Genomic DNA, 14,438 nt, shown 5'->3' with positions numbered 1-14,438 from the left:
TCTTGTCTGAAGAAAACCATCAAAAGAATTACCTCTAACATGTTCTCTAACATGTTGATAAGCATGACTTTCAACTCTTTCTCCAAATCTATATGAAAAGGGGGATCATTTCTTAAGTCTACACTTGGAATAAGAACGAAACCTAGAATTGCACCTACCTCAGTAAAACTTGTATGAGTAAAATAACTACTTTTAATCCTTTACACATCTCTCCTCTCTTCCATAAAGAACTGCTATCACCTCCTCTACCTCCTAAAGAATATTTTTTTCATTTTTGTAAATTCAATGACAATCCCCTTCACTGCCCCCAATATTGATGACTTCCACCAAATCACTCCTGAGTCATGTTTTCTGGACATCTCTTTGATGCCCTAAAGGGTCTTCAAACTTAACACTATCAACATATTTCAAACTGAATTAATTTTCCATTTCCCAAACCTGCCCCTCCTCTTCCAGGCATAGTCAATTTTACCCCTCCTTTCTGCCCATTGTCCACCACTCACCCCATGTTTTATTTCAACTATGTTCTTTTTTACTCCCCCATGCCCTTCTCAATACCCAGGGTTGCTCATTCTGCTCTCTTTGCCTAATAATAATAACAATCATAATATTTTCCAGTATGTGTCACATGTGGTGCTAAGTAATTTATATGTGTGATTTCATTTAATTCTTACTACATTCTTATGACATAGGTACTACTACTATCCCCAGTTAAAGACGTGGAAACGATACTCAAGGTGACAGAGCTAGTGTGTGACAGGCTGAGAGTTTAATTCCAGTTTGAAAGCAGTGCTCTGACCTGCCTTTTCCACCTTGGTAAATCCAACATCTCAAGGCTTAATGTGTTTACTCTTAAATGAATCCTTCAACAAATATATTTCGAGTGCACCCTCTACCAGACATAGCGCTTGACACAGGTTATCAGCAGTGAATGAAGTAAACTTGGACCTGGACTCCCAGAGACCAGTTAGAAAGAGAAACTTAAAGCAAATAACCACACATATATATCATAAAATCCCAGGTGATAATTGCTATGGTGAAAAGCTTTGGGTGTGGGTGATGTGTCTATCTCCAGGCATAACATGAGGACATTAGTAACAACTTCAACATTTTTTTATTTCTCCATCATTAACTTGTTCTCTATATTGATATGCGGTTGCTGTTGCACTGATAAATTATGGGAACTATTCAGGTTAGAAATTAGATTTCTAGTTGGAAATTGAAGTCAACCTTGTAGAAATGGAATGGTAAGCCTTTCTGGCATCATGACAAGAGTTTTAGGGAGAAGAAGACAGAAATACTATGGATGAAAAAGTGAGACTGGATTTGACAAAAGGCAAGGTTGTCTGAATGTCAATCTCTCAAATCACGAATGCACTTGTTCTATTTGATATAGTATGAGTTTGACAATGTTCAGAACATAATATAAAGCTCTATTTACTCAAATTTTTGCCAGAAGGGAATTGTTGGGTGTTGGGCCTGGAAGGATAAATGGACAGGTAAGAGTTCTAGTTACTGCTTATTGTTATATCCTTTTTACCCTTTATCCACCTGCTGAGTACAAACAATTTAACAAGTGGTCTTTACAAAAATTAAAACCCCCAAATATGATATTTTAGGTCTCAAACTTCATGTGAGAAGCACTTACTCAGCTATAAAATAGCTATAATATTTTCAAACAGCTGAATTGACAGCAAAAGCCATAATAAATGTTCAAAGAATGACATCTTGGATGAAGATACTGTGAATCAATGACTCAGAATAAGGTTAAAATAAACATTACAAGGGTTTTATCAATAGATACAAACCTACTTAAGCCTGTAAACATTATTATAAAGAGATGTTAAATTGCACAGAAATTCTAGACATTAGCAGCAACCTTTTTTTTTTCCTATTTCTGTTGCCTTATGATGCAATGTATTGTGTGTGAGTACTTGAATTCACTCCTCTTAAAGTGACAATAAATGACACCAATTTGGAACTACCTTATTTTATTAAGGAAACTGAGTTTTTAAAAATACCGCAAAATAAAAAATGTTCACCTGTTCATCACAAAGAACAAAGATCTTAGTCTCAGTACAGGGTGCCATACTGTGGCCATGAATCTCATGATTGGTTGGCTGGGGTATCCATGTCAGTGCTCTCCTTACCTATAATACCCAGACAGGTATGGGCATGTAAACCAGGTAGTTAATGTTAACATAAACCACAGAGTTTAATGATGAAAAATGTTATATAAACTTTATACTAAAAGAAGTAAAAATTATTGCTTCAGGAATTATTTGAATCATTGCTAGAACTTTGTACAACATAGATCAAGGAGATTATTAACTTCTTCTGTTATCGATCTTCTTTTCTACACTAGTAAAGAAGAGTAACAAAAATAATCATCCTCAAATTCTGTAGTAGTTTTACTCTCTTGAAATTTGCTTAAGTTTCATTTTATAGTGTAATGAGATTTCCACCCCACACCCACCGCTGAGGATCTTTACTGCTTCATAATCAACATTTATTGTGTTGTTGAATTCCTCCTCAAACAAAAGCAAATTTTCTTTTCCTCTACTAATCAAAAGGAATCAATTGAGTTTAATAAATTTACGATGTTGATCCATTTGCCCCTGCTTCTCTTCTTACCTACAACAAATCGATAGACATTGGAGAAGCCTGACCTCTGGGAAATGTTATCAGAATACCATGGGCTCACTCAAAATTACACAAATATAGAATCTTCTATTTGTCAATTTTTACATATTTCACTCTCAATACATGTGTAATGTGATACATTATGCTCATCACAACATGATTTTGGTGATTTTAGATGAAATGAGACGTAAAACGTTTCACTGTTGCCATAATTGTGACTTAAATTATAACTCCTTTACCCATTTCATAAAAACAACACATTTAAAAATTACTCAGTTATTCCCACTCTAATTCAATTTTGTACACGTTTTAATTACTGCAATTTTAAAAATTAGTATAGTCTGAGTTTCTATAGATCCAATTCCAAACATATATTAGAAAAAAATTGAATATCGTAATTTATGGAATTACAAGTCCTTCTAAAACTAGTGATTTCCTGATCTTATACAATAACATATAATTGCAATGAAAATAACTTAAAATAATCTAAGGATATATAGCATGAAATAAAAGTATTCTATTAATGTTCAGTTAGCCTTCAACACCACTGTAGGGCAGTACTTTAGTTATACAATTTTGTAACCTCAAAAATAATGCTTTCTATAGAAGGGAAAAAAAGGATTTTTTTCTAACAGTTATACCTGATAGAGAATGGCCTGCATAAAAACAGGAAATAAATTAACTATGAGAGCCAAGCAGTTTCAAAGAACAACGACTCATGAAGAAGCTTTGACTAACCTACAAATACTGTAGCTTATAACTGCAACAGCAGAGGAAACTACCTGCTAAACCATGGTCCCCTCAAAGCTACAAAATGAATAATGTAACCACTGCTCTCAAGAAACGGAACATGACCAGAAACTTACCTTAAATGGAGATGACTTCAAACAGCCTTTGAAACCACTTCATCCTGCCATTTTGCTGCAATGACAAGGATGAAAACTACTGCCACAGCCTCACTGGTTTTCTGCTTCATTTACTGCAAAGATTCTCTGCTGTCGATTAGTCACCCGGTGAGGCTTAAAAATTTGGAAGACAATTGTTCTGGGGTGGGCCTGGGGCACTGGTGTGTCATGAAAGTTCTCAGGTGATTCTAATATACAATCAGGGCTGTGAATCAATGCTCTGCTGCCACAGTTGTGGCCTTGGTTTCCCAGGCTTCTGTCTGGTCCTCTTGTGATGGCTTCTATGAATGCTGCCAGATGACATTTCTCTAATGCTTACAGAGTTAAATCCAAACTTCTGCGCAAACTGCACAAGACTCAACATGATCTGCTCTTATCTGCCCAATCAGCTGCCTCTCCTGACTCTCCACCAGCTCTAGAAGCACTTGATTACAACAAGCCTGGCCTTAGCCTCAGGGGCCGTGCACTTACTCATCCCTTGCTCTGAAATGCTCACCATGTTTATCTGTCTGGAGAACTGCACCTCCTCTGTGAAGCCATTCCTGACATCCTAGAGCCTAACCCTCCTTCAAGTGTCCTCAAAGCACCCTAGATGTACACAGTTTTGTGTTTTTTTCTAATCATATTGGACTGTCATTTTTAGAACACATGTCTCTCCCATCTTCGACTTTTTTTGAAGCAGGGACTATATCACATTTGCTCTATAGCCCCCAAACTTAGCACACCACCTAGCATATACAGCATTCTGTATTTGCTGAAAAAATGAATGAATACCATTTATACTATTTTTACCTATTATAGACAGAACAAGAGGAGACTTACATTGGGACCACTGAAAAAAAATCAAGTCCATAATAATAAAGAAAAAGCCTTAGTATTTATTTAGTATTTGGTAGTAGTAACTATTATTAAAGATCAGCCTTCCTATAAGGTTACTAGATTAATTTTCAACATGGTTAAAGTCAAAGACAAAACTGTAATTAACTCCTTAAGAGCGCTCTCTTATCATCAGCCTCCCCAAACCATATGCTTTCAGAATGATGGCCAATATATGCTCACCTGCAGCTCCGTAAAGGAAAGACGCCCCCTTAATGCCCACCACAAGTAGATCTAATCTGGCTGCTTCTGCCATGTGACATCTAACCCACAGCTCTGGTGAAAATGCTTACTTTGTATTTGCTTTCTGATCTGGAAGGGGTGGGAATATGTCCTTTTTTCTTGAAGGTTGTAAAGTGCTTGCACTGAGGACATGGCTTGGTGCTGGAATCAATACGGCCAAGTTCCAAGAAGTACTTATACTTGATGGAGTCTTCATGCGTTAAGTTATAGACAACAGTTGTTTCTTCCAAGAATTCAAAACACTCTGTGATGGGGCATTTGATTTCTACTTGGCCAAGTTGTACCTGCATGATGGAAGAGCAGATGGAAGGAAAAAAACGTCACTGGTTATTTTCTTTCATTTTTTTTTGTATACAGTATTACTTATTTCATGATTGCAATAAAGGATTGTGTGTAATTTTTAAGACAACATAATGAATGTTAATTACCTTGATACCTGCTTTAGGCAATACCAAAATAATCACTACATAACGTTTCTGAAATGACTTATAGGGCATTTAAGTCTTCTCTGATCATTCTTTTTTGTGAAAAGAAATGGACCTAGGCCATAGGCTCACCAAAGAAGCAAATTATCATCTCATGTTTCTGGAAACTGCAGGGTTAGACAGCATTCAGATGATGCACCAACTGCAAGAACTGCAGGGTCAGGCAGCATTTAGACAACATGCCAACTAAAAGGTGTTTCACATTTTTCAACATCACTGCAGAATACTTCAGCACTAAACTCTGGGCACATTTTACTATTTTAAAAGGATAAAAGATTTTGTAATGTATAATGCCTAATAGTTTAAAAATTGTTACAAAAAGTAACTGTTTCCTCTGACCCTTCTGTGTTAAGAACATAAAGTAAGTAGTTCCTATATAATGAGAATCATAGGAACAAGTAAGAAAATGAAACCAGCTACAACAGTGTAAAAAATCCTTATGAAATCTGGCTGCTACTGAGGTAATTTACAAAATTAATGTATTCAAAGGACTACGAAGCTAGATTAGGAGAGAAGGGAGGATACATCAAAACGCGACATTTAGCATGTGTTATGGAGTACTAGATATGTTTAGCATTAAAAATTACAACAAAAGATTAAAGCAAAAAGTGTGGACACAACTAATTTTTAAATGATTAAAATAAACTACTTTGAAATAATGTGAGTAGCTAGAGCATTTTTCGTAAGTAGTGAACAATAACTCTTTATATTCATGGCATTACAATCTCTTTTGTCCATCCTAATGTAGTACAGGGAGGCACTAAAAACTCCAAATGACAAACACCACCAAACTCTTTCTTTTTTATTTGGGTGAATCTGACATTCTCAGAAAGCAAAACATACGCACTTGGAGTAGAAAAGCACGCTATGAAGACTCGGGTAGGAATGGGAGAAAGCCACGCAGTTTAGGGGAAGAAAAACATCACCACAAAGAGCAATTAAAAAAAAAACTAAATTAATAGTAACTTTTAACATTGCTATTTATCTGGCACAAACTTGAGGGAAGGTAGTTAAGAAGTTGCAGGCTGAAGGATGCATGGGGTGACATGTTGAATACCAGAAAAGGACATGAGCTAAGCGGAAAGCAAAATGAAAGAGACTGGCTTTGGATAATTCTCCTTATTAGTATTGACCTGTTAAAAGTATAAATTGTTGCATAATTTTATGCTACTATTGTACAAAACATGGCCCAGAGAGGATTTAAAAACATGTGACCACTTTTTTCTATTTTTTCTGATAAGTCTGCTCACAGTCCCAATCAGATTTTATTATTCATGTTACAGTGTTACGATGCTATTATAATTCAAATTGTTTTAGAATAAATTATTTTGTTCTGCCTCAAGACAAAAATTCTCAGATTTTTGTGTAGACAAAAACCCCGTGTAACAAACTAAGAACCTAGCTTAACGAAGTATATAACTTAAACATTAAAAAATGATTAAATGTTTCCTCTCTTAATATTCTGTAGACATTTATCAAGCACGATTCTGAGGCAGGTACGGGCTAGGTACTGAAACTTTGCAGGTGCATGTCAGTAAAGAGGCAATCAGGGGGCAAAATGGTGAGTACGAGGTGTCAGGAGAAGTATAGTAATCTCAGACCTGGGGGGATCAGAAGAGGTTTCTTGGAAGAAGTGAGGTTTCAAGTGAGAGCTTCAGACTACCAGGATTTAGCCAAACAAAGGTGAGAAGGGGTTCCAAGCAGACCAAAGAGACAACTTGGGCAAAGGCCTGAAGAAAAGAGGACACAGCACTAGCATACCCCAATTAGATCAACTTGTATAGTGCCCAAATGCACATGCATCTGAACTTAAAGATCACAGCCTTGGGACGGCTCTTAAAGATGAGCAGCAGACTGAACCACAAAGTGTGAGTAAGGAAAGATGAGGCTGTAAGCAAAGATGAACCAGCTAGGACCAGAGCACAAGGGCAGAGCATGAAGCCATCTTAGGAGTCTAGATGTTTTTCTATTTAAATAGAAAACTATGCAGTTTTTCAGAATGTGAAAGAGTTTCTTTCAAGTCCACAGAAAAGGGCCTTACTTGGGCCACCTCGAGAGGCACTTGTTACTGGGAAGCAGTACATTTCTGTTATTAAGAGCCTGAATTTTTTACTCTCAGGTCAGTGTTTGAATCCAGCCTTCTTCACCTAGGAGTTTATTTTATTTTAACTATATAAATGAGAACAATGGAAGCAGCAATTTCACAGCCACTCAGGAATGGCCAGGTGTTATGGAAACTGAATGCAGTTTAGGGGCTAGAACAATCCAAGGCAGCTAAAGAGGGCAGATTGTCTTGATACTCCTTCAGCAGTGGGTATTTATTACTCAACCACATCGGGATACCATCCAATATCCAATCAAACACCTTCTTTTCTACTGCAGTATTTCTCAAATCTGCAAATCTATTCAATCTCCGTAGAATACATTACTTCCTCTTGCTTTCATACTCTCTGCATTGACTATTCTTTACCTTCCCTTCTTTCTCAAGGCTCCAATATCCCTATCCTACTACACTGAACCAAAGACCTCATATTTTATTGAACACATCGAGGCAATCAGATGCATATTCCCATACCTACCCACTACCAGCTCTAGCAATTTACATCTCTGTTTTCTGTCTTCCCTCTGTAGAGGGCTGAATCTATTTCCAGAACAATGGATATGAGTCTCTTGAAGTGTCTGTTGGGCATTCCAGTTTCCTGGCCCACTCAAGACCTACAGAATTGGAATCATTGTTGACAAGCCAGTAATTGGCAGTTTGGAACAGCTACTCATACAATCCTTTGATTACTCATACTTCTTCATACTAACAATATCCTCTTTTTCATAATATAGGGTTACTCATCACCTATGCAATCTCTTGGCCTCTACATACATTCTCTTCAGAAAATTTTCCTCAAAAGATCACTAGCAAACAACTAATTATGATTAAGTGAAGTACACTTTTTCATGTGTTCAACAAGATATGTATTTCACCAATTCAAGAATGCACTTTAAAAGCATATTTTAATTTCTCAAAAGTCAAGTTTTTTATAATCAAAAGAAATTAATATTGTACGATAGTTTAATTTGCAGTGTTTTTACTTTCTTGGTGGTACATAACCGAATACTGCATCCTACAATTGATCACATCTTAGATTTCAGTGAAATGTGGTTTTTATGGGCTAGGTAGTGTGACCGACTTCTGGAGAGATAAGAGGAGAGAGAAACACAGGGTTTCTACTGGAGGAAATGAATAATAAACAAGCAAATAAACAAGGCAGATTGTCACCTGTGTTATGAATGAACTACACATCATGGAAGCAATCTCTAAGGAAATGACAACCTGAGTTGAGAAATGAAAGGCCTGCCATGCAGAGAACATGGGGAAGAGACAGCAAACAAAGGAAACAAGAACATTGGCTCCAGCCAGAAGGGGTCTGATGTGCCTCTGATCAGAGCACAGAACTCAGTGACAAAAATATATACTAAAGGAGAGAGAGAACAGTATGAGATGAAGTTGGAGAATTAGGCAGAAGATAGATCTCATGGGCCTTGTTGGCCATGGTAAAAAGTCTGTATTACATAAAGACAATACGAATCACTGGTTTTATGAAGAGGACTGACATGCTCGTCTTGGAGAAGAGATGGTAGAGGAATAAAAGTGAAGGTTGGGAGAATTCTGGAAGTCTGGATTCAATGGCTCTTCCCACAAGTGATGTCTAGCTGTTATAGGCAGTAGATGATAGATGACTGAGAGGTAACAAGATAAAGGGTGTATTTTGGAAGTGGAATCAATGAGATTTTTTAAATTGACAAAAATTTTATGTATTTATGGGATACAACATGATGTTTTTATACGTACAGATCAATATATATTAATCAAGCTAATTAATAAATGCATTGCTTCACTGCTCATTTTTAACAGAAGAACAAAGATCATTAATAGGAGTGGTGAGAGAGAGCATCCTTGTCTTGTGCTGATTTTCAAAGGGAATGTTTCCAGCTTTTGCCCATTCAGTATGATATTGGCTATGGGTTTGTCATAAACAGTTCTTATTATTTTGAGATATATTCCATCAATACCTAATTTATTGAGAGTTAACATGAAGGAATGTTGAATTTTATCAAACGCCTTTTCTGCATCTATTGAGATAATCACGTGGTTTTTGTCACTGATTCTGTTTATGTGATTATGTTTATTGATTTGCATATGTTGAATCAGTCTTGCATCCCAGGGATGACGCCGACTTGATCGTGGTGGATAAGCTTTTTGATACGCTGCTGGATTTGGTTTGCCAGTATTTTATTGAGGATTTTTGCATCGATATTCATGAGGGATTTTGGCCTGAAGTTTTCCTTTTTTGTTGTGTCTCTGCCAGGTTTTGGAATCAGGATGATGTTGGCATCATAAAATGAATTAGGGAGGAGTCCCTCCTTTTCAATTGTTTGGAATAGTTTCAGAAAGAATGATATTAGCTCCTCTGTACCTCTGGTAGAATTAAGCAGTGAATCCGTCTGGTCCTGGGCATTTTTTGGGTGGTAGGCTATTAATTACTGCCTCAATTTCAGAACTTGTTATTGGTCTATTCAGGGATTCGACTTCTTCCTGGTTTAGTCTTGGGAGGGTGTATGTGTCCAGGGATTTATCCATTTCTTCTAGATTTTCTGGTTTATTTGTGTAGAGGTGTTACAGTATTCTCTGATGGTAGTTTCTATTGCTGTGGGATCGGTGGTGATACCCCAATTATCATTTTTATTGTGTCTATTTGATTCTCCTCTCTTTTCTTCTTTATTAGTCTAGCTAGTAGTCTATCTATTTTGTTAATTTTTTCAAAAACACAGCTCCTGGATTCACTGATTTTTTGAAGGTTTTTTCGTGTCTCTATCTCCTTCAATTCTGCTCTGATCTTAGTTATTTCTTGTCTTCTGTTAGCTTTTGAATTTGTTTGCTCTTGCTTCTCTACAGTTGCGATGTTAGGGTGTTGATTTCAGATCTTTCTAGCTTTCTGATGTGGGCATTTAGTGCTCTAAATTTCCCTCTTAACATTGCTTAAGCTGTGTCCCAGAGATTCTGGTATGTTGTCTCTTTGTCCTTATTGGTTTCAAAGAACTTCTTCATTTCTGCTTTAATTTCGTTATTTACCCAGGAGTCATTCAGGAGCAGGTTGTTCAATTTCTATGTAGTTGTGTGGTTTTGAGTGAGTTTAAATTTTAATTTGATTGCACTGTAGTCTGAGAGACTGTCTGTTATGATTTCAGTTCTTTTGCATTTGCTGAGGAGTGTTTTACTTCCATTTATGTGGTTGATTTTAGAATAAGTGCCATGTGGCACTGAGACGAATGTATATTCTGTTGATTTAGGGTAGAGAGTTCTGTAGATGTCTATTAGGTCTACTTGATCCAGAGCTGAGTTCAAGTCCTGAATGTCCTTGTTAATTTTGTCTTGTTGATCTGTCTAATATTGAAAATGGGGTGTTAAAGTCTCCCACTACTATTGTGTGAGAGTCTAAGTCTCTTTGTAGGTCTCTAAGAACTCGTTTTATGAATCTGGGTGCTCCTGTATTGGGTGCATATATATTTAGGACAGTTAGCTCTTCTTGTTGCGTTGATCCCTTTACCACTACGTAATGCCCTTCTTTGTCTTTTTTGATCTTTGTTGGTTTAAGGTCTGTTTAATCAGAGACTAGGATTGCACCCCTTGCTTCGGTACATGTATCCTGGAACTTAAAGTAAAATTTTTTTAAAAAAGAAAAAAAAATGTGGTACATATGCACCATGGAATACTATGCAGCCATAAAAAGGAATGAGGCCATGTCCTTTACAGGGACATGGATGGAGCTGGAAGCCATTATCCTCAGCAAACTAAAGCAGGAACAGAAAACCAAACATCACATGTTCTCACTTATAAGTGGGAGTTGAACAACAAGAACACATGGACGCAGCAGGGACAACGGCGGGTGGGAACAACACACACTGGGGCTTGTCAGGGGATGGGGTAGAGGGAGGGAGAGCATTAGGAAAAATAGCTAATGCATGTGGGGGCTTAGTACCCAGGTGATGGGTTGATACACCGTGATACACGTTTACCTGTGCAACAAACCTACACATGCTGCATATGTATCACAGAACTTAAAAATTAAATTAGAAAAAAGAAGATCATTAATACACCCAAAAAAACTCATACCAAGCTCCTAACAATAGGATAGGTGATAGAAAAAGTCCATAGTATAAAGTGAATTAAGCCGTGAATCCTGCCTTCATAGACCTTGAGAATGTAGCAATTAAATTGGCATTGATAGTATTCTAGCAACTTGGGATTTGTTGGTATTAATTCATTTAATATTTACCCAATAGTTCAACAAACTTTTTATTAGGGATAATTAAAAGTATATGTGAAGGTTGGCAGATTGGTATTATGAATCCTTAAATAGCCATCCTCTAGCTTACATTGTCAACTTAGAGCCAATCTTATTTCTTCTATACCCTGAGTAATACGGCCCTCCCATGTTATTTTGAAAAAAATACCAGATATCATGTCATTTCATTCATAAATATTTCAGCATGGGGCTAAAAAATTAAGAAGTCTTTTTAAAACCATAACCATAATACCATATATCTCCAAAAATATCAATTTTTTAGTATCAAGTTAACATTCTAAATAACATGTCATCTAACTTCTGTTTACCGGATTTTATCTACTTAAGGTACTTAAAGATATTTTGCTGTTCCATATGTTCAATGCTAATACAACTATTTACATCACTGAAAAAGATGCTCTTCAGTTTTTCTGAACAAAAACATTTCCATGCTTGAAAGGAAAAAATTGCTTAACTCTAAAGGAATCTACAAGGCATCATTAAGAGACACTATTATCCACTTAACGTTCAAGCTACATGGCTAATTTGCCACCTGGGAGAACTCAAAAGTAATTTAATGACTCAGGTGATGAAGACCTCTGGAAAAGTGGCAGACTAATTAATTAAATTTTCCATAGAAAAGGACGGGAAAAAGTACAAATCTTGGGCCTCATTGCTCTATTTATCAAATGTGTAGTTTATGACTCTGATCATGGTTTTAAGTGTTGGTCATGATAGTTTACAAGGTGCTTTGGATTTTGCTCACTTGATACTAGGGAATTTCATATTTCCTCTGTTTTGAAAAATGGAAATATGTTAATATGGCAGAGAGAAGAGAATATTGCAATGAAAGCAGTAACGATAATCACAAAATATACATAGATCTACTACAAGCAAAGCACAGCTCCAGGTAGTTTGTGTCGATTAATTACTTTGAGGTGCACCATCAGGGCAGATTGATTTCAGACTCACTGATGTCCCCATCACTTTACTCATCAGTGATTATGGGAAGGTGCCTGCTCTACTGACACATACGGTTTTTTGTTTATTCAGCAGCAACTACAGGGCTTAGTGCTAGATACCTTTGAATTTTTCTAAAAACGACTTAAAAAATCAAGCCAAAAATTCCAGAAATCTCTTGACTCTAAGCAAGATAAATACAGTACAAAGAAAACCACATTTAAGTACATCAAGTAAAAGTGATCAATACCAAACACACAGTAACAAGAAGCAACCAGAGAAAAAGGCATATTCCCAAGTAGAAGACTTCAGCCTCAAGTGCCTTGCTGGTACATTGTTGTTCAAAAGCTACTCAGTTTCTGGTATTTTGATACAACAGCCTAAATAGACTAATACTCTTGATCTAGAAAAATAAAGTTGTAAAACTTTTTCTGCCAGAAATAAGACTGATCATAAAGCTACAGGATTTACATTAGTGTGACAGTGGCACAAGGATAGATAATAGAACAATGGAACAGAAAAGAGAATAGAACAAAACCACTTCCATATGAACACTACAGGGCAGTGGGGAGGGTGTTTTTTTTTTTTTTCAATAAATTGTGCTGTTGGTTTAATACCCATTAAAAAAATCAGTCTTGAAGAATCGCCACCCTGACTTTCACAATGGTTGAACTAATTTACACTCCCACCAACAGGGTAAAAGCGTTCATATTTCTCCACTTCCTCTACAGCATCTGTTATTTCCTGGCTTTTTAATCGCCATCCTAAGTGGCATGAGATGGTATCTCATTGTGGTTTTCATTTGCATTTCTCTAATGATCAGTGATGATGAGCATTTTTTCATGTTTGTTGGCTGCATAAATGTTTTCTTTTGAGAAGTGTCTGTTCATACCCTTCACCCACTTTTTGATGTTTTTTTTTTCTTGTAAATTTGTTTAAGTTACTTGTAGATTCTGGATATTAGCCCTTTGTCAGATGGATAGATTGAAAAAATTTTCTCCCACTCTGTAGGCTGCCTGTTCACTCTGATGATAGTTTCTTTTGCTGTGCAGAAGCTCTTTAGTTTAATTAGACCCCTTTGTCAACTTTGGCTTTTGTTGCGATTCCTTTTGGATCTGGAACCAGGAATACCATTTGACCCAGAAATCCCATCACTGGGTATATACCCAAAGGATTATAAATCATTCTACTATAAAGACACATAGACATGTATGTTTATTGCAGCATTATTCACAATAGCAAAGACTTGGAACCAACCCAAATGCCCATCAATGATAGACTGGATAAAGAAAATGTGGCACATATACAGCATGGAATACTATGCAGCCATAAAAAAGAATGAGTTCATGTCCTTTGCAGGGACATGGATGAAGCTGGAAACCATCATTCTCAGCAAACTAACACAGGAACAGTAAACCAAACACTGCGTGTTCTCACTCATAAGTGGGAGTCAAATGATTAGAACACACGGACACAGGGAGGGGAACATCACACACCGAGGCCTGTCAGGGGGTAGGGGGCAAGGGGAGGGATAGCATTAGGAGAAATAACTAATGCATGTGTGGCTTAAAACCTAGATGACAGGTTGATTGGTGCAGCAAATCACCATGGCACATGTATACTTATGTAACAATCCTGCACATTCTGCACATGTATCCCAGAACTTAAAATATAATAAATAAATAAATAAATAAAATTAAAAAAACTTCAACAGATGAGGAGCTGCAAAAAAACAAACAAACAAAAACAAAAAAAACACAAATCAGTCTTGACTTTTACCTCAAGCCAGGTAGACTGTAACTGTAAATATAAAAGGCAAACGAAAAAGCTTCTAAAGATAATCAAAAAGAATATCTTCATGACTTTGGGAAAGAGTAAGATTTCTTACATATGACATTAAAAACACCATAACATTTTGATAAGCTGGATTGATTATAATTTAAATCTTTGCTTACCAATTGATATTGTTAAGAGAGAAGAAATGCAAA

The 14,438-nt window shown here is 36.5% G+C and overlaps 1 protein-coding gene across 1 annotated transcript in view; it reads right to left on the bottom strand.

The window, feature by feature from the left end:
• The window catches only part of RNF217 (ring finger protein 217), a 136,406-nt gene that overhangs the window by 45,068 nt on the left and 76,900 nt on the right, over positions 1–14,438 (bottom strand). Inside the window, exon 2 of the mRNA XM_030809632.1 lies at positions 4,718–4,951. Within this exon, the coding sequence (XP_030665492.1) occupies positions 4,718–4,951 (234 nt within the window). The remainder of the gene's footprint in view (positions 1–4,717; positions 4,952–14,438) is intronic.

The sequence above is a fragment of the Nomascus leucogenys genome, chromosome 3 (assembly GCF_006542625.1).
Source record: "Nomascus leucogenys isolate Asia chromosome 3, Asia_NLE_v1, whole genome shotgun sequence".
In the NCBI taxonomy this organism is placed as follows: Eukaryota; Metazoa; Chordata; class Mammalia; order Primates; family Hylobatidae; genus Nomascus; species Nomascus leucogenys.
This window is presented reverse-complemented; position numbering and strand designations above follow the sequence as displayed.